Genomic DNA, 20,217 nt, shown 5'->3' on the forward strand with positions numbered 1-20,217 from the left:
GCTTTGCTGGTAAGCAGTTCAGTTACACTTCCGCCAAAATTTGTTTAAACGAATATAATTCTCCACCTTACACGGTTTGGAGCATAAGTAAAGCTCACGGTATACAAGAGACGCCTTACATCACAGGGGAGGCTGGAACTTGAGCGGTGCCCAATGAAAGGCTGAGCGTGGTTTCCAGATTTAGTTGGAAGGTGGAGGTCAGGCATGGCAGGTACCACAGTCTATATACCATCACAGACCAAAAGTCAAGCTATGTTCTCTCAAGAAACTGATATTCTACATCCTGGAGGCCTAAAGACAGTAGTAAAGGAATTTGCAATTCAAAGTCATAAACTAATTTAAAACCCCAAACAGTGTCTAACAGAAAAAGATGATGCATAAAAATATAATACACAGTTAAACAAATTTAATAGAAATATTAAAATAATTATTACATTTCCTCTCATTGCTGAAACCATGAAAGAATATTCCTTTTGTAATCAAAGTAATAATTTTTTATCATGCAAAAAGGCATTTTTGTTATTACATTCATAGGTAGACATTACATTTCAAACCAAGTTTGTACAGACTTCAAAAAGGCTTGGACTTAAAGAGAAAACGAAATGTATTTAAATACTATTGTAGGTAGCCTGTATGCTGCTGGCATACTCATCTTCACAGTTTATAAAGTAAAAAAACTAAACTTTTAAAGTCAGCTCTGAAATAGATGCATTTCCATTAATACATTCACTAGTTAGGTCTGTTCTTCTAAAACAGGAGCAAAGACAGATAAATGAGATATTCTTTAAAGAACAAACTCAACATGTCAGCAGCAAATTTCAGTTAAATTGGAAACCGTGTTCTGAGTCACCAAAGTACAAAGTCAGTTCACCAGCTGAGACTTCAAATGAGAGTATAAATTAGAAGGCTTAAGAGAACTTCATAGAACATACTGTGCAGCCATTTTTTTAACAAAGAAATATTAAAAATAGAACTCTCAAATTTATGATTTAAGAACACAATTTTGATCTAGTCAATAAAATATACTCAGAGGCATCAAAGGAATATCACCCCCAGACTTACTCACAAGGACTGTGAGAACGTGGCTCTGGTCTCTCAGGCATCTTTCTAAGATGCCCCCCGATGGAAAGTGTATGGAACGACATTATCTGCTCAAACACGGAAGCACCAGTTTCACACCTAGATACAATGCTGAGTAATATAGTCGATGTTTTGATAAATTCTTATTTGGGGAGATGGAGAGAATTCTCAAAACAGACTCATAGCTTAGAAGTAGTTGATCCATAACGAGCCTGGGGAGACACCATGAAGGCACCCCAAGGGAATGTGGGGTCCCAGCTATTCAATACTCAGTGTAATGCCAGCCAGTACCAGGCCTTCTGACAACATAATGAGTTTTGAGATAATATACTTCAGGGAAAAAAGAACAGTTCATTTTAAATATCTAACTAAATTGTATTTTAACTTAGTCTCATAATCAACTGTAACATATTTACTTTAAAGTCCCTTAATAAACATGCCAACATTACCAAGAAAGCATTTTCCTTCATAGTCTCATTAACAAATTTTCTTTAACAATTTATAACTAATAACAATCGATCTGCAAGTTTGACTCTGCAATAAACAGTCTTCTAACATTATTTTAAAAGCCTAAATTCCACTTGGTAGGGTACCAAAATTTAGTTTAACTTCAAAATTCACAGTACTGCCCAGAGACAGGCGGGTCCTGAGGGTCCTCCCTGGCGCTCCCCCTGGCAGCACGCTTGGAGGCCCCAGATCAGCGCCGGGGACTGGGACCAACACTCTGGCTGTCGTACTTGTACTTCACGCTGAGACTTTAAAATATATCTGACGTAGATATTGTACAAATATATGTAGATGTGAATATATGCACACATATTTTTTGACAAAGGAATGAGAGCAATATATGTGAAGCTTTTTTGCCAAATGGATTCTATTTGGTTAATAAATAATGTTTTTCCACCAGTCTATCGAAGTCCAGACCAACTATGCAGATAGGAGGCCCATCCAGAGGAACGAGAAGCATTTTCTTCCTCACCTTTGGGGAATTAAAAAAGACAAGAAGTGTTAATTTCTCACACCATACTTGGATGCTATGAATCCGTTCTTGAACTTTCAGTAATTGTCTTTCTCTATCAAACAATTCCAAAATAAAAGTCGCCAGCACAACTAAGGATTTTTGACAACAAGGGGAATTTTTTACATTCTTTTAAAACAGAAGCCTTTACATAACTTAACTTAGAATCTAAAACCAATAGATTTATGGTAAACCTCAAAACTAGACCAAATAAACCAAAAACAGCTGTTTAATTACTTAAAAATCAGGTTTAATTGAGGTATAATTTACTTAGAGTAAAATTCATCCTTTCCAGGTGTAGTACCACCTAAGGTACGACACATTTCCACCACCTCAAAGTTCTCTCACATCCTTTCTAAGCCAGCCCCTTCCCCACTCCTTTGCAACCACTCGTCTGCTTTTGCCCTTATAGTGTTGCCTTTTCAAGTCATATAAACAGAATCACATCTACGTAGTCTTTCGAGGCTGGTCTTCCACTCAGCACAATGCATGGGAGAGTCACCCACGTGCTGTGGGCACCAGCAGCTGATGCCTTTTATTGCTGAGTTGTATTCCACTGTGTGGCTGTTCCAGTTTGTTCATTCATTCGCCAGTGAAGGATATCTGAGTTATTGCTAGTTTTTAGCAATTTAAAATAAAGCTGCTATAAACAATTGTGCACAGGTTTTTAATCAAAAAAAAATTTATTGAGAAGTGATTCACATCCCATAAAATTCACCCTTCTCAAGTGCCTAATTCAGTGATTTTTAGTATCCCACCGAGATTCGTGCAGTTTTTTTGGTGAACATAGGTTTTCATTTCTCTTTGTTACAGTGAGGATGTTTAACTGCATAAAAAATGCCAAACTTTTCCAAGGTGGTTGTATCATTGTATACTGAGTGTTCCAGTTTCTCTTTTCCTTTTTAATGATCAACACAAATAAATCCTGTCTTAACTCCAGAAAAATTCTGGGCTTCCAAGAAAATTTCAGAAAAGGTCTCCTTTACTGTTTTCTTCTTGATATGATTTGTATGTCAATATATATGATTTGAAAGTTTTACAACCTTAAAGAAAAGTGAACACCTCTTTCCATTACATGTCCTTTCCCTCATTCCTGCTTTCCCCAGAAGTAAACATCATTGAATTTAGTGTCTACCCTTCCAGACACCCGTGTTATCAGGTGTGAATAAAAGACACTTCCTTCTATTTATCCTACTTCAAATTTTACTGAGATCTTCAAAGCTGTGGATGGACATCTTTCAGAGTTCTGGAAAATTTTCAGCCATTCTCTTCAAATATTGTCTCTATCTCATTCTTTTCTCTCCTCTCCTTAAGGAACTGTAATTATTAAACATATGTTAAAAGTCTTCATTCTATCCTCTATGTCTACTACCCACTCTTTTGTTTTTTCGTTCTTTTGTTTCTCCATGCTGAACTCTGAGTAATTCCTTCTGACATGTCTTCCAGTTTAATCATTCTCTCTTAAGCCCTACCTCTATCTGGGGCCAGACAATAACTATTTTTAATTTAGTTTTTATATGTTTTCTTTTGTTTGCTTACACAGATAAGAGACAAGAAGTGAGTAACTTTTAAAAGGTAAACTAGGGGGGCTGGCCCTGTAGCCTAGTGGTTAAGTTCAGCATGCTCCACTTTGGCAGCCTGGGTTTGGTTCCCGGGCACAGACCTACAGTCCTCACTGGCGGCCATGCTGTGGAGGCTACCCACATACGAAACAGAAGAAGACTGGCACAGATGTTAGCTCAGGGCGAACCTTCCTCAAGCAAAAAGAAGAGTAGCAAGAGATATTAGGTCAGGGAGACTCTTCCTCAGCAAAAAAAAAAAAAAAAAAAAAAGTTAAACTAGTTTACGTTTAATAAGTGGGGTTTTTCTACACGATTATAGGACTTAGCAAAAGCATGTTTTAGAGTTCTAGGTTTCTAATGAACATCTATATATATCCTCTGTGGAATGATCAATGACATCTGTGTTACTGGGACCCTTACATTAGTCTCTTTGAGATCTTTTAATCAATGGACCTTCAGTTTGTAGGAGCCACCTGAGTGTTGGTAACATCTACATTACGTTAAACATGCTGAGGACCAGCCCTGTGGCCAAGTGGTTAAGTTCGTATGCTCTGCTTCGGTGGCCCAGGGTTTTGCTGGTTTGGATCCTGGGCGCAGACATGGCACTGCTCATCAAGCCATGCGGAGGTGGCATCCCACATAGCACAACCAGAAGGACCTACAACTAGGATATACAACTATGTACTGAGGGGGCTTTGGGGAGAAGAAGGAAAAAAAATAAGAAGACTGGCAGCAGATGTTAGCTCAGGGCCAATCTTAAAAAAAACAAAATCAAACAAACAAAAACCAAAACATGCTGGAATTTTAAAAGAGGACTATTAGATATGCTAAATATTTGGAGATCATATCATTGCTCAACTGAAAATTATGCTTTAATTTAAAAATACAGAGGTTGGTGTCAAGATGGCAGTGTAGGCAGACTCTGAACTCACCTCCTCCAATCAACACAACCAGGTTACAACTATTTTTGGAACAATTACCCCTGATGGAGAAGTGAAAACTGGATAAAAAGAAGCTCTGCAACAAAGGACAGTCCTGCCTTAGGCAAAAGAAGCAGAAATTCTTGTCTTGAGAGAAAAAAGCCACCTTTGCAAGCCATGGAGCTTCACAGCTGGCCGGGAACAATCCTAAGGTATTCAGCCTCCCCTGGAGGAGTGGGGGACCTGAGCAGGGGAGTGTGGCTGCCACAAGCGTCCTTGACTCAGCACAACTAAGACGGATCTCATAATATCTGGCTTTGCTGGCTACTAACAACAACGGGGCATACCGCCAGAAAAACTATCGGACATAAGTGGAAAAAACCACTCTTAAATGGCCCATGCAAAAATTCACTTGTCTCAGAGAGCAACCTAAGATCACCAGAAAGACAGGTGCACAGTCCTTGGATGAAAAGAGACTCACAGGTAGGCTCTGGGTGCATCTCAGTGAGAGGTGAGACCTTTCCAGGGACTAAGACATTAGCGGCAGTCATTATTGTGACCTAGTACAGACATGCTGACATAGATGCTGGCAGAAGCCAGTGGAGTTCTTCCCCTGGCCTGTTAGCCCAGGGGTCTGCCCGACAGAGTGCTGATTTAATCCAGCTCAGCCAGGACAGGTAGCCCACACGAGGGACTGGCCCCACCCAACAGAAAGCCCTTGGGCAATTTTTTGGCCTGCAGAGACTGGGTGCCTCAATCCTGTGCAGGCAGGCAAGTAGCTCTGCCTCTGTGGGGCAGGGTGTGCATGAGGAGTGCTGGAGTTGGGGGAGAGTGTGGGTGGGCCTCTGCAGAGGAGTGACTGGCTCTGCTTCAGGGGGCCCGGGATGTGTGCGTGGGCCAGGACTGTGTTGAAAATGTGTGTTGACCTGTGGGCTGTGAGGCTTGTCAGCTGCGGAAGACCTATGCTCCACAAACAGCCACATAGGGGATCAGCCCTGCATTCCAAAGCCTGAAACAATTGGGTGCTCCTGTGTCTGGGGCCAGCCCCACTCAATCATGAGAGAGCTGACAACAGCCTTGTAGGCCAGAGGCCTACAGCAATTGTAAGCCCCTGAGCCCAGCAACCAGCCATACTGGGGGCCTACTCACTTAACAGAAAAACTGTAGCAGGAGTGTGCTATTAGACCTTATAGCCAACTGTGCTGGGGCTCCCCAAACCCAACAAAGTGACTGAAGGGTCCAGAACAGCCACATGCAACTGAGCATTACAACCAGCCGGCCAGGGAGACAGACTAGCCTTCCTGTGCAGCTGCAGCAAGAGCAGCTCTGTTGCCACAGAAGGACACACAGAGCCCACACAGGGGTCACTCCTGGAACATTTGGAATGGTGACAAGAGGGAAGCACACTCTACATAAAGCAACTTCTCCAAGATCAGGAGACACAGCTGAACCACCTAATACACAGATATAAGCACAGAGAAAGCAGCAAAATGAGGAGGCAAAGGAATATGTTCCAAGTAAGAGAACAGCACAAAACACCAGAAAAAGAACTAAATGAAGCAGAAATAAACAATCTAACTGACAAAGAGTTCAAGCAAAAAGTCGTAAGGATGCTCATTGATCTTGGGAGAAGATTAGATGAACACAGTGAGAACATCAACAAGAATTGGAAAATATAAAAAACAACCAATCAGAAATAAAGAATACGATACTTGAAATGAAAAATTCACTAGAGAGGCAATAGCAGAGTAGATTATACAGAAGAATGGATTAGCGAGCTGGACAAGACTAGAGGAAATCACCCAAGCTGAACAGATAAGTGAAAAAAGAATTAACAAGAATGAGAACAATCTAAGGGAAATCTGGGACAGTATCAAGCACACTAACATTTGTATTATAGGTGTCCCAGAAAGAGAACAGAAAGACAAAGGGGTAGAGAATGTATTTGAAGAAATAACAGCTGAAAACTTTCTAACCTAAGGAAGGAAACAAACATCCAAGTACAGGAAGCACAGAGAGCACCAAATAAGACAAGCCCAAAGAAGCCCACACCAAGACAAATTATAATTAAAATGTCCAAAATTGAGGAGAAAGAATCCTAAAAGCCGCAAGAGAAAGGCAACAAATGACATATAAAGGAAACCTGATAAGGGTATCAGCTGACTTCTCAGTAGAAAAATTACAGGCTAGAAAGGAGAGGCACAACATATTTAAAGTGCTGAAAGGAAAAAACCTAACACCAAGAATACTCTATCCGGCAAGGTTACAATTCAGAATGGAAGGAGAGATAAAGAGTTTCCCAGATAAGCAAAAATTAAAGGAGTTTATTGCCAAGAACCAAGTTTTACAGGAAATGCTAAAGGGACTTATTTAAGTGGGAAAGAGAAGACCAGCAATAGGAATCAGAAAATTATCACACACACACAAAAAGGCAATAAAATCATTGGTAAAGGCAAAAATACAGTAAAGGTAGCAGATCAACCACCTAAGAAGATAATTGGAGGTCAAAAGTACTAAAACTACCTATTTCCATGATAAGAAGGTAATGGATACACACACACAAAATAACAGGTTAGATATGATATCAAAAGCATAAAATATGGGAGGAGGGGAGCAAAAGAGCAGAGGTTTTAGCAAGAGGTCAAACTAAAGAGACCATAAACTCAATATATATTGCTATAAACATAGATTATTACATATGCACCTCATGGTAATCACACATCAGAAACTTATAATAAATACACAAATAATTAAGAGAAAGGAACCCAAACATAATACTAAAAAAAGCCACCAAATGACAAGGAAAGAGAGCAAGAGAAGAAGAAAGGGACAGAGAACTACTACTAAAACACCCAGAAAAAAGGTAACAAAATGACAATAATTACATATTTATCAATAGCTACTTTAAATGTCAATGGACTAAATGTTCCAATCAAAAAGCATAGGGTGGTCAACTGGATAAAAAAACCAAGATGCATATATATGCTGCATACAACACACACACTTCAGACCTAAAGACACTCACAAACTGAAAGTGAGGGGATGGAAAATGATACTCCATGCAAATGGCAATGAAAAGAACGCTGGGGTATCAATACTTCTATCATACAAAATAGACTTTAAAACAAAAACTGTAACAAGAGACAAAGAAGTGCACTAAATAATGATAAAGGGAACAATCCAACAAGAAAATATAACACTTGTAAATATCTATGCACCCAACATAGGAGCACCTAATATATAAAGCAATTATTAACAGACATAAGAGGAGAAATAGACAGCAACACAATAACAGTAGGGGACTTTAACACTCCACTTACACCAATGGATAGATCATCCAAACAGAAGCTCAATAAGGAAACACTGGCCTTAAAGGACACATTGGATCAGATGGACTTAGTAGACATACATAGAACATTCCATCCCCAAACTGCAGAATACACATTCTTTTCAAATGCACATGGAACATTCTTCAGGACTAATCACATATTAGGCCACAAAACAAGTCTCAATAAATTTCAGAAGACTGAAATAACACCAAGCATCTTTTCCGACCACAAGGGTATGAAACTAGAAATCAATTACAGGAAGAAAATCAGAAAAGTCACAAATACATAGAGATTAAACAAAATGCTACTGAACAATGATTGGGTCAATCAAGAAATTAAAGAAGAAATAAAAAATTACTTGGAGACATGAAAATGAAAATACAACATGCCAAAATCTATGGGATACAGCAAAAGCAGTTCTAAGAGGGGAGTCTATAGCAATTCAGACCTACCTCAACAAACAAGAAAAATCCCAAATAAACAACCTAACAGTGCACCTAGAGGAACTGGAAAAAGAATAAGAAACAAAGCCCAAAATCAATAGAAGGAAGGAAATAATAAAAATCAGAGCAGAAATAAATGAAATAGAGACTAAAAAAAAAAAAAATAGAAAAAAATCAATGAAACCAAGAGCTGGCTCTTTGAAAAGATAAATAAAATTGACAAATCTTTAGCTAGACTCACCCAAGACAAAAAGAGAGAAGGCTCAAATAAATAAAATCAGAAATGAAAGTGGAGAAATTACAACAGACACCTCAGAAATACAAAAGATTACAACAGAATACTATGAAAAGCTATAAGCCAACAAATTGGATAATCTAGAAGAAATGGATAAATTCCTTGAACCATTCAACATTCTAAAACTGAATCAAGAAGAAATGGAGAATTTGAATAGTTCAATCACCAGTAAGGAGATCGAAACAGTAATCAAAAACTTATCCAAAAATAAAAGTCCAGGACCAGATGGCTTCCCTGGTGAATTCTACCAAACTCTTCCTTCTACCTTCTCAAACACTTCCAAAAAATTGAAGAGAAGGGGAAGCTTCCTACCTCATTCTATGAAGCCAACATTACCCTGATACCAAAACCAGACAAGACAACACGAAAAAAGAAAATTACAAGACAATATCACTGATGAACACTGATGTAAAAATCCTCAACAAAATACTACCAATCGAATACAACAATATATTAAAAAGATCATACACCATGATCAAGTGGGACTTATTGCAGGGATGCAGGGATGGTTCAACATCCACAAATCAATGTGATACATCACATTAACAAAATGACAAACAAAAATCACATGATCATCTCAACAGATGCAGAGAAAGCATCTGACAAGATCCAAAATCCATTCATGATAAAAACTTGGAATAAAGTGGGTACAGAAGGAAAATACTTCCACATAATAAAGGCCATATATGACTAACCCACAGCTAATATCATTCTCAATGCAGAAAAAAAAGCTATCCCTCTAAGAACAGGAACCAGACAAGGATGCCCACTTTCACTACACTTATTTAACATAGTATTGGAAGTCCTAGCCGGAGCAATCAGGCAAGAAAAAGAAACAAAAGGGATCCAAATTGGAAAGGAAGAAGTGAAACTGTCACTACTTGCAGATGACATGATTTTACAGATAGAAAACCCAAAATAATCACCCAAAAACTTTTAGAAATAACAAATGAATATGGTCAAGTTACAGGATACAAAATCAACATACAAAAATCAGTTGCGTTTCTATACACTAACAATGAAGTAGCAGAAAGAGAAATTAAGAATACAATCTCATTTATAATTGCAACAAAAATAATAAAATACCTAGAAATAAATTTAACCAGAGAGGTGAAAGATCTGTATACCAAAAATGATAAAACATTGTTGAAAGAAACAAATGGAAAGATATTCTGTGCTCTTGGACTGGAAGAATTAACATAGTTAAAATGTCCATACTTCCTAAAGCAATCTAAATATTCAATACAATCTCTATCAAAGTTGCAACATTTTCCACAGAAATACAAGAAAGAATCCTAAAATTTATATGGAACAACAAAAGACCTCAAATTTCCAAAGGAATCCTGAGAAAAAAGAACAAAGCTGGAGGTTTCACACTCCCTGATTTCAAAATATACTACAAAGCTATAGTAACCAAAACGGCATGGTACTGGCACAGACACAGACACACAGATCAATGGAATAGAATTGAGAGCCCAGAAATAAACCAGCACTTCTATGGATAGTTAATTTTCAACAAGGGAGCCAAGAACATACAATGGAGAAAGGAAAGTCTCTTTAATAAATGGTGTTGGGAAAACTGGTCAGCCACGTGCCAAAGAGTGAAAGTAGACCATTATCTCACTCCATACACACAAATTAACTCAAAATGCATTAAAGACTTGAATGTAAGGCCTTAAACCATTAAACTTCTAGAAGAAAACATAGGCAGTATGCTCTTCAACATTGGTCTTAGCAGCATATTTTCAAGCACCATGTGTGACTAGGCAAGAGAAAAAATTTAAAAAATGGGACTACATCAAACTAAAAAGCTTCTGCACAGCAAAGGAAACCATCAGTAAGATGAAAAGACAACCTAAAAGTTGGCAGAAGATATTTGCAAACCATGTATCTGACAAGGGGTTAATACCCAAAATATACAAAGAACTCATATATCTCAACAACAAAAAAACTAACAACCCAATTGAAAAGTGGGCAAAAGACCTGAACAGAGATTTCTCCCAAGAAGATTTCTGTGTAGATTACATCATGTTCACTACCCAAAGACTAGAATCCATCACCACACACATGTGCCTAATCATCCTTTTCTGTTGGCCACAGACAACCAACAGGCACATCAAAAGATGTTCAACATCAGTAATTATCAGAGAAACGCAAATCAAAACTACAATGAGATATCACCTCACTTCTGTCAGAAGAGCCATAATTAACAAGACAGGAAACAACAAGTGTTGGAGAGGCTGTGGAGAGGAGGGAACCCTCACATACTGCTGGTGAGAGTGCAAACTGCTGCAGCCACTATGGAAAACAGTATGGAGATTCCTCAAAAAATTAAGAATAGATCTACCATATGATCCAGCTATTCCACTGCTTGGTGTTTATCCAACGAACATGAAAACACGAATGTGTAAAGATACATGCACCCCTATGTTCACTGCAGCATTATTCACAATAGTCAAGACTTGGAAGCAACCTAGGTTCAAAGGACAAATGGATAAAGATGTGATATATATACACAATGGACTACTACTCAGCCCTAAGAAATGAAGAAATCCAGCCATTTGTGACAAAATGGATGGACCTTGAGAGTATTATGCTAAGTGAAATAAGTTAGAGGGAGAAAGTCAAGTACCATATGATCTCACTCACAGGTAGAAGATAAAACAACGACAATTACAGAGAAACAGAGATTGCATTGGTAGTTACCCAAGGGGAAGAGGGGGAAAGAGGAGGAGGAGGAAAGGTGTGATTAGGCACATGTGTGTGGCAATGGAGTGTAATTAGTCTTTGGGTGGTGAACATAATGTAATCTACACAGAAATCAAAATAAATAACTATGTACACCTGAAATTTATATAATGTTATAAACCAATGTTACCACAATAAAAAAGGAAAAAAAGAAAAACGAAACCCATAAAGTCTTGGTTAATTTTATAATAAAAAAAATAGTTTTACCTTTAGTAGAACAAATAAAAAGTAATATATAAAAGTTTACAATTTAGCATAACTATATTACTAAAAATGTACATAATGTATTATTTTTGATCTTGTGACAAAAATGTTATTGTGGCTAAGGTAATGTACCCTACAATTAGCAGAACTGAGATTACTATCTGTGTCAAGAACATTTCTCCATCATCACTGGGAAGATGTAGTGTTAGTTCAAAGAAACTATCAGCACTACTTATGAAGTATTTCTGCAAAAAAAAAGAATTAAATGTGAATCATATCAATTCTCTAGATCAGGTGTTCTCAAGGTATGGTCACCAGACCAGGTCCCCAGAGCATTAGCATCACTTGGGAACTTGTTAAAAATGCAAACTCTTGGGTCCTACCCTAAATCTACTGAATCAGAACTGGGGTGGGGTCTGGCAATTTGAGTTTCAATAATTGCGCTAGATAATTCTGATACCCCCTCAACTTTGAGGACCACTCTCTAGATCTATCAGTTTAGTTAGTATTGGGGATAGAGCATCATGTTAAAGAACACCAACATGATGAGGTAAATTAATCACAAGTGAGACAACTAGACATTCTTATGATGTCTTAGAAAGTACACAATACTACCTATAAGGTATTTTTGTCTCCCATCCCACCCGATTGCACCTGGATCTAATCAGAGATCTAACTTCCTATTTATAGGCAATATTAGAACAAGTTAAACGTTGTCGAAGTGCCAGATCCAGAATATAACTTCTATAGTACAAATAACCAGTTTCTTTAACTAATAAATGACATATTACAAAAAGGAACATGGAATTGCTATAGACAACAAAAATAAAACAAAGCTTAAGGAACATAAACCAAATGCAATGTGTGAGTCCTATCTGGGATACTGTAAAAAGACATTTGTGATAACCCAGGAACAACGAACATGAGCTGGATGTGGATGAAAGAGGAGTCCAATACATACTGAATTATTTACTGTGGAAATCATATGATGCATGCAATTTGCTTTAAAATCTCTACCCCTGCCAAAAAAAGACTATGAGTTGAAAAATTGTTAGATGGGTGACAGCTACAAGGGACATTACAGTATTCTCTCTGTATGCTTAAAAATGTTTTAAAACTAAAACAAAAATGAAACCATGATCCTTAAGATGCAGTTTGAATCAGGTAACTACAGCAGCTGTATGTGAATCACTTAAAGGAGTTTATGAAATCACAGCATTAAACCTATTTGACATGAAAATCTAAGCTCCAAATATAGGACAGCTTTATAGCTGCGGATGTCTGGAAAAATAGACTGCTGGATATGAGCTGGACCAAGCATTAAGCCATATGACTCTGTTGTCTCTAGACTATTTGGGTTGGAAGAGGTGCAAAGGGGGAAAGTAGGAGAGAACAAGCCAACACATGTTAAAAAAGTATGATATAAAAAAACCCCACACTCTTTGACAGAATTCAACGCTAGGATTACAAATCCAATTTTCAAAGAACTGGAAGATCAAACTCAACATTGTATTGTATTTTGCTGCATGTTAAAATTATATAAATGTACTGTAGTTGCCTCAGAATGTTAAAAAGTCAGCTTTTCAAATCTAGTCACGAGTTACACATTATGATAGAAATCTTCCAAATGAACAAAATTTTAAAGTTACAATTTAAAGTCATAGTGTCATAAAAAAGATTGTAAACACACACAAAGACAAACTCTCAGCCACGAGGTCAACATTTAATGTAAGCTATACAACTAAAGCTGTAAGACTTTCCTTCACCCACCTTGAGCAATCGCAGCAAGTTTCCCCTTTTCTTCAGGACTGAGCTGCAACATTCTGTCTATAACAGGAAGCAGCCGCTCTCTCTCACTCCCTGGTTTCAGGAAAATGAACTGTAGCAGGACATTCTTCAAGTACTCCAGGTTAGCTACAGACTTCTCTCGTTCCTGATTTCTTTCCAATCTTCTTATTTCACTTTTGAGAAGCTGGTGTAAGAGAAATGAGTTGAAAATGGGTTGTAGGAGCTTCTGGTTAAACCTGGCAGACTTAACACTTGCACTTTTCTCCTCTTATTCCTGAAATGCCCCAAAAATGACAATAAAGGAGAGACTAGGAAAGGAGAAAAAAGTAGATGAAAACAGCAAGAAACCCCTAGAAGTCAGGAAGCAGATGAAGTAGAAGTGACGCATCCAGCATCTTCCCAAGGACCACTGACAAGAGAAGACAATGACGCACCCACAGAAGCAGCAAGAAGCCCCAGCCTCGGAAGGACAGAGTATCACGGAAACTGGGGCTGAAAATGAGGACTGATGAAAGGCTACAAAGGTTGACAGCATGATGCTCCCTCCACCTTCTACTCTCTACAGAAAGTGAAGCAGTGGGCTCAGGGCTCTGGGATACAGACACGCTGTGAGGAGGGTGAGCTAGCGTTTGAAAGCACGGGCTGAAGGAAACTTCAGCATCCACCACTGATCTCCTCCCTGCCTTGTGCCTAGACCCCTAGGCTGTTGACATGTCCGGTGGAATTATGTTTACATGATGAACAGGACGTAACCAAAAGAAAAGTCGAGTCCAGGAGAGAGTGAAAATTCGGGAATGTAAGACAATCTAAAATACTACCAGAAAATGGGGACCAGATGACATGAAAAAGATGGCAGAATGTTAGTCTTTGAGGAAGATTTCTGGGTTGAAACAAAAAAAAAAAACATTGTCATATTTTATCATTTTAGGTTAGTCCAGGAAAGTTAGCAGTCATTTAAAAAAGCGATGATGAGGTCTAAGAAATCATGTGAGAATGTAAGCTTACGGAAATACAACATTTGAGTAGTCACTTAGGTTTATTGGGCTAATTGATGATTTGTTAGATGTGATAATATTTTGACTATGAGGGAAAATGTTATTTTATAGAGATGTTTACTAAAATATTTAGAGGTGGGATGTCATGATATACACAATTTACTGTAAATAATGGGATAACTCAGCATTAAAAAATTAATCTGACAAGGACAGGTGGTGGCCTGCACAGAAGTAGGACAATCTACCTGGGGGGGCATGGCATAGGGTAGAAGCAGGTGCTTTTCAGAGAGACAGGAACTTGGATTCTGCTCCACCATTTATCAGTTTCAATTGTTCTCTCCCCCAGGGACGAGGGTTAATCACGGTAATACACATGGAGCCCTGGGCCGGGCTCACGAGGACTGCTCAGTATGTAGTATGACTACGTTTAGAGAGGTCACTCATCAGCAAGCCAGAGTGGAAATATCTCACTTGTACAATCCTCAACTGCTCTACAATCTGCCTTTTTCCTACAAGTTTCCAGTGTGGAATTTGAATAGGGAAAACTTCCTGTGACACTTTGCCATCTCCACCTACAATCTGTGATAAGTGGGTTAGTGCCATAAATATCAGCTGAATGATTTGAATTAGAAGTGTCCCATGGTTTATCTTTAGAATTTAAGGATCCATATTTATTTAAGTTTTATTTAAGCATGTGTAGAACAATGACTTGTGAACGTCAGTCTAATTTCTAAGTCTATTATAGTTTCTTAGAAAAAGTAGGAATGAAAACAGTCTTCACACAACACATAAAAGCAATTAATATTTCTCAATTTCAGAAACGTTATATCGTAAAAAATCAAAATGTTATGGATGTGCCTGATGTGTGAATTTTTAAACTTAGGGGGCAGGGCTGGCCCCATGGCCAAGTGGTTAAGCTCACGCCCTCTGCTTTGGCGGCCCAGAGTTTTACCAGTTTGGATCCTGGGCATGGACATGGCAGCACTCATCAGGCCACCCTGAGGCGGTGTCCCATATGCCATAACTAGAAGGACCCACAACTAAAAATATACAACTACGTGCTGGGGGGATTTGGGGAGAAGGAGGAAAAATAAATAAATAAAATGTTAAAAAAAAACCCATTACAAACAACAATAAAAAACCTTTGGAGGGTGTGTGTGTGTTGTGTAGAGGATCAACAAAATCGAATTGGTGCCGGGTATTTTCCTGGTGGCAGTTTTTTGACCTTACCTTAATTTGCTCCATGAGGATTGCATTGGTTGCTTCTGTTTCCCGAAGCAGTCCATTTAAGTGATCGGCACTTTTTGTAGTGGAACTGAGCTTCTGAACCAATTCTTCTTTGGTAAATTCAGCATGCCATAAAGGAGGCTCTGCAAGATGTTGTTCCAATAATTAATTTTCAAAATCAGAGTTTACGGATGAAGATTGTAAATAAGAAAAGTGTCTAAGTATAGATATTTCACTCTGCAACATTATACAGGTCCATTCTCTTCTCAAGTAAAAGGTTACATGTTGAATGTAACACAAATAAGACAGAATCTGTCTCAATTACAATCTAACTGAATACGAGATCTATGAGCTCTGGTTCTGGAATTTGTTAGGCCTGCATTTATAGACCATTTTACTAGTTTCATTACTTATCTTCCTCTATCCATTCATGTCCCAAGAGCATACATCATTTTACTTATAAACAAGGGAAGAATTAACATTTACTGATCACTTATATCATAAGACTCTCATAAGAGTTTTATGTAAGGTGGGTAGGTCATATTATTCACATTTTACAAATGAGGGAACAGGCTCAAAGTCAACAAGTAATTCTGGCAGAAACCACAAAGCCAAGTGTGTTTCTGGAGTCTGCTGTCAGTCCATCATGATGCCTCTATCTCATCACTATTAACTTCGCCTGAAGGAACCGGGACTGCAGTTTCTACCCACACCACAATCATGACTACACACGAACAGTCCTCTCTCCAGATCCCGAGACTTCAGAAAGATGACAAAGGGATTCCCCTTGACTTATGAACATTAACATTCATTATAGGTAGAATAAAACATATCAAAACTTCTCTAAATTTAATAAGGCAAATTTAGCACTACTATTTCATCAAGAGGAATAAACTAAAATTATCAGTTTCTTAGAAGAGTGAGAGGATAGTTTATCCTACTTTCTAATACCACTATAGAACTTCCAACCATTTACTTCTGGCTCAAGCTTAGGGCAGGACTAGTGTTTTAATTAAAAAAAAATTGTTCCGTTCTGTAGGAAAGATTTTCCATTTGAAACAAGGGATGGAAGACGGAAAGAAATTTTATTAGAATAGCTCAAAAAAGCATTTATAAATAAGAGTAATATTAACAGACAAAACTGCAGAATTAAATAAGAAAAACATATTTAAACAGAGAATCATACCAAGTTTAGTTTCAGGAGAATTAAGAAGCTGGTCTAAAGACTGTGTGTGAGTGCTGGCGGAAGACACAGACTCAGTGTCCGTTGTTTCCATCCCTTCACCATCCTCCCGGGTGACAGTATGCATATCCAAAAGGGGAAGGTCTGTGTTCCTCCTTTCTCGCAGATTCTTCAAAGGTTGGTGGGAAGAGGCTGGGCCTATAAATTTTTTTTTTAAAAGATTAAGTATGAGATTGTTCAAAACATGGATTCAGCATTAACAGAGATACACAATAAAATTAAAATGATTCTAGGGATGTCAAATAATATGGTAGGGAATTTGAATAACTAAATGACCAGTAAAAGGTGTATAAAGAAAGAATTTCTAAAGAGCCCTAAAAATTTAGCTATTGAACTTTTAATCACTTAAGTCATTTCTATAAACTAATTGCTACTCGCAAGATTAAATTATTAGAACAATATAGAGGGTTATACTGTTGCTAAATATTGGTAAAACTCTAAGACTAGATTCTAGCTATTTTTGAGGATTAGGTATTTCAGATAGCTGCCTCCTCTCGGGCACAACACTCCTGCTGCAGTCTGCTCGGCAGACGTCCTTGTTGGTCACTGCCCTTAGGTCTTCGCTCTGCTGGTTCCTGTTGCTGCCTGCTCATGTCTTCAGTGTTCAGGCAAGAAGAGCCTAGAATCCAGGGCAGGGAACTTATCTACTATAATTCCTCCGCAAGTCTTTCTTGCTTGCTGATTATAAACACTTGCATAGAACTGTAAGATTTATAAGATACTTTCAAACACATTACTTTATTAATCTCAAGAAATCTGAAGGTCAGAGAAGTTAAATAACTTTGCCCAAGGTCTTACAGCTGGGTTAGGGACCAGAATTCTAACTCAAATCTTTTAACTTCAAACTTCATTTATTGTCCATTCCATGAAGTTGCCTCCTCTTTTCTTTCAAACATTAGCCCTCGGGCTGCCTTTGTTGAAGCATTTTCCTGGGTTTCTGATGTTTTGCTAACTGCTTATTCCACTGCTGATTCCTAGGTTACAATCCCTTGTGCAACCAGTGTTTCTCTGATTGGTTACTTCCTCTGATGACTCTTGGCACATGCTGAATTTTCTTGAAGCTGGTTTCTGACCCTTACAAATGCCCCATAGCTGCCAATGCCCTGATGACAACATTTTCCACGAGAAACAGTACAGTCATGCACTGCATAATGACATTTCAGTCAAAGATGAACTACATACATGACAGTGGTCCCATAAGATTGGTACCATACAGCCTAGGTGTGTAACAGGCTCTACCATGTACACTTGTGTAAGATGTACTTACTTGTGTAAGACTTGTGTAATAGGGGAGGAGGAAATTTTCCTCTACCCTTCTAGATTCTTCTGGGTGGTATAAGAATTAAATTGACATGAGGTGGATTAACAGGAAAATAAAGAGTTTAATAGCACGTATACATGGGACAAACCCAGGAAAACCAAGCAACTCACCAAAATGGCCAAAGCCCTCACCTTACATATCATCTTTAGCTAAAGACAAAAGAAGACGTTGAGGGTAGGGAGAGTCAGGGACTCCAAAGGGAAGGAAGGCAATTTACAGTAGGTGAAAAGGAGCAAATGTTTGAAAACTAGTGTTTGTTTGCCCACAGAGAAACAGAACAACACAGAGGGAGCCCAAGAAACAGGCTTTTCTAGGTTCCTCCCTGTCTACCACCCAGTTCATGTTATGCTAAGGTGACAGCTTGCTTCCTGAGACAGGCTTTTTAACTGGATTCTTTTAGGCAGTTAAGGGGGAGGTAACAAGAAAAACTTCCTGAGCCTTTTGTTTCTTAAAAACGATCAGCCTAAAATAATCCTTATGTTAGAGAGATACATTTTAGGGTTGCAAATTTTGTTCCCCTTCAGGACTCTATGACGTTCGCACAACAAAAATCACCTAACAACGCATTTCTCAGAATATATCCCCGTCGTCAAGCAACGCATGACTGTATTAAGTTGATATTAACAGTAAAATGTAGCCGCCTTATCCTGGCTGACGTCCCCACTTCTCCCAGGAAGCAGAATGGAAGATATTGGGTGTGGTTGCACTAAAACTCCAATTAATTAGAAATCTGAAAGGGAAGAAGTTATAGTGGCCAAGCAATCTTAAAAGTTCAGTGCTGCCTGAGTGTTTTTAAGCATCTCTCTCTCATGTTTCTACTTAAAAAATAGATATATTTGATAACTAACAGTGGAGAATACCAAAGAAATTCACTGAATACTGAAATTTGGATGCATGTCATGAGATGGACAGAGAATGTCTGAGTCAGAGAAAAGGAAATATTCACTACATAGAGGGTAACAAATACATGAAAATCAGTATTCTAAGTGGTTATATAGGCTGCTGTAAATATAATCAAGGGTTCAGATAGTTCAAATATCTTCTCAGTAAGCAAATCCAAAATTCATTAATCACAGAATTGACACTGGTGTCACCTAGTAAATTTTCTATTTTCTTATGAATTTGTGAAGAATGTATTTAAGTGACAAACACATGACAATGTGAACAACTAATGTTTCCATGCATACATACATACTTCTTGTGGCTGATTCACTCTTAAGCTGGAAAAGCTGAGCTTCCACCTTGGAGAGCTGCTGCTGCAAAGTTTCCACTGTCTTTCTGTGCTCTTCCTGCAAATGTCGCACTTGATCTCGGAAGCCGCTGCGAAGGACCTCATTTTGAGACGTCAGTTGACTCACAGTCTGTGCATGTTCAGACTTCATCATCATATTCTCTGATTGTATTGAACACAACCTGAAGAGTGAGAGGAACTTACTTCGTATGAGATCTTTCAATTTTAGATGGTAACGCAGACTTTCTCATCGGGGTTCTGCAAGACTTAGCCCTGAGACATCTACTAAATGTATGAATTAACTTCTCCCTATGCATCTATAATGGTACTAGTTGTGTAACAACTTGGGGAAAAATGACACTGGCTGTCATCTAGTTCAAAGCGTTTTCTGTGTTTCATAGTTCGAATGAGGAACTTCTTTCATAGTTTATTAGAAAATAGGGCTGGGGGCTGGCCCCGTGGCCGAGTGGTTAAGTTCATGCGCTCTGCTGCGGCGGCCCAGGGTTTTGCTGGTTCGGATTCTGGGTGTGGACATGACACCACTCGTCAGGCCACAATGAGGTGGTATCCCACGTGCCACAATTAGAAGGACCCACAACTAAAAATATATAACTATGTCCTGAGGAGATTTGGGGAGAAAAAGCAGAAAGAAAAAAAAAAAGAAAATAGGGCTATATTTAGAGCATAAAATAATTATACTTTAGTCCTCTTCTTCAGGTTATCTTACGTAGTAGCTCATATGAGATTAATTCATCTTTTCTCTATTACCCTGAACACATGAAAGAGAACACTTTCTTTAGATTCATAAAGAAA

The 20,217-nt window shown here is 38.3% G+C and overlaps 1 protein-coding gene across 2 annotated transcripts in view; it reads right to left on the reverse strand.

Annotated features, from left to right (window-relative positions):
- Positions 1–384: 384 nt before the first annotated feature.
- GCC2 (GRIP and coiled-coil domain containing 2) overlaps positions 385–20,217 on the reverse strand; it is a 53,754-nt gene continuing 33,921 nt past the window's right edge. Inside the window, exons 19-23 of one of the 2 annotated variants that reach the window (XR_011426225.1) lie at positions 19,365–19,586; positions 16,796–16,990; positions 15,613–15,752; positions 13,370–13,571; positions 385–2,059 (exon numbers count right to left, since the gene is read on the reverse strand). Coding sequence is in view for 1 of the 2 variants with exons in the window: in XM_023618459.2 (XP_023474227.1) it covers positions 1,989–2,059; positions 13,370–13,571; positions 15,613–15,752; positions 16,796–16,990; positions 19,369–19,586 (826 nt within the window). In the remaining variant the exon portion in view is untranslated. The remainder of the gene's footprint in view (positions 2,060–13,369; positions 13,572–15,612; positions 15,753–16,795; positions 16,991–19,364; positions 19,587–20,217) is intronic. The other variant, XM_023618459.2, reaches the window with a different exon arrangement.

Source organism: Equus caballus, chromosome 15 (assembly GCF_041296265.1).
Source record: "Equus caballus isolate H_3958 breed thoroughbred chromosome 15, TB-T2T, whole genome shotgun sequence".
NCBI classification, from domain to species: Eukaryota; Metazoa; Chordata; class Mammalia; order Perissodactyla; family Equidae; genus Equus; species Equus caballus.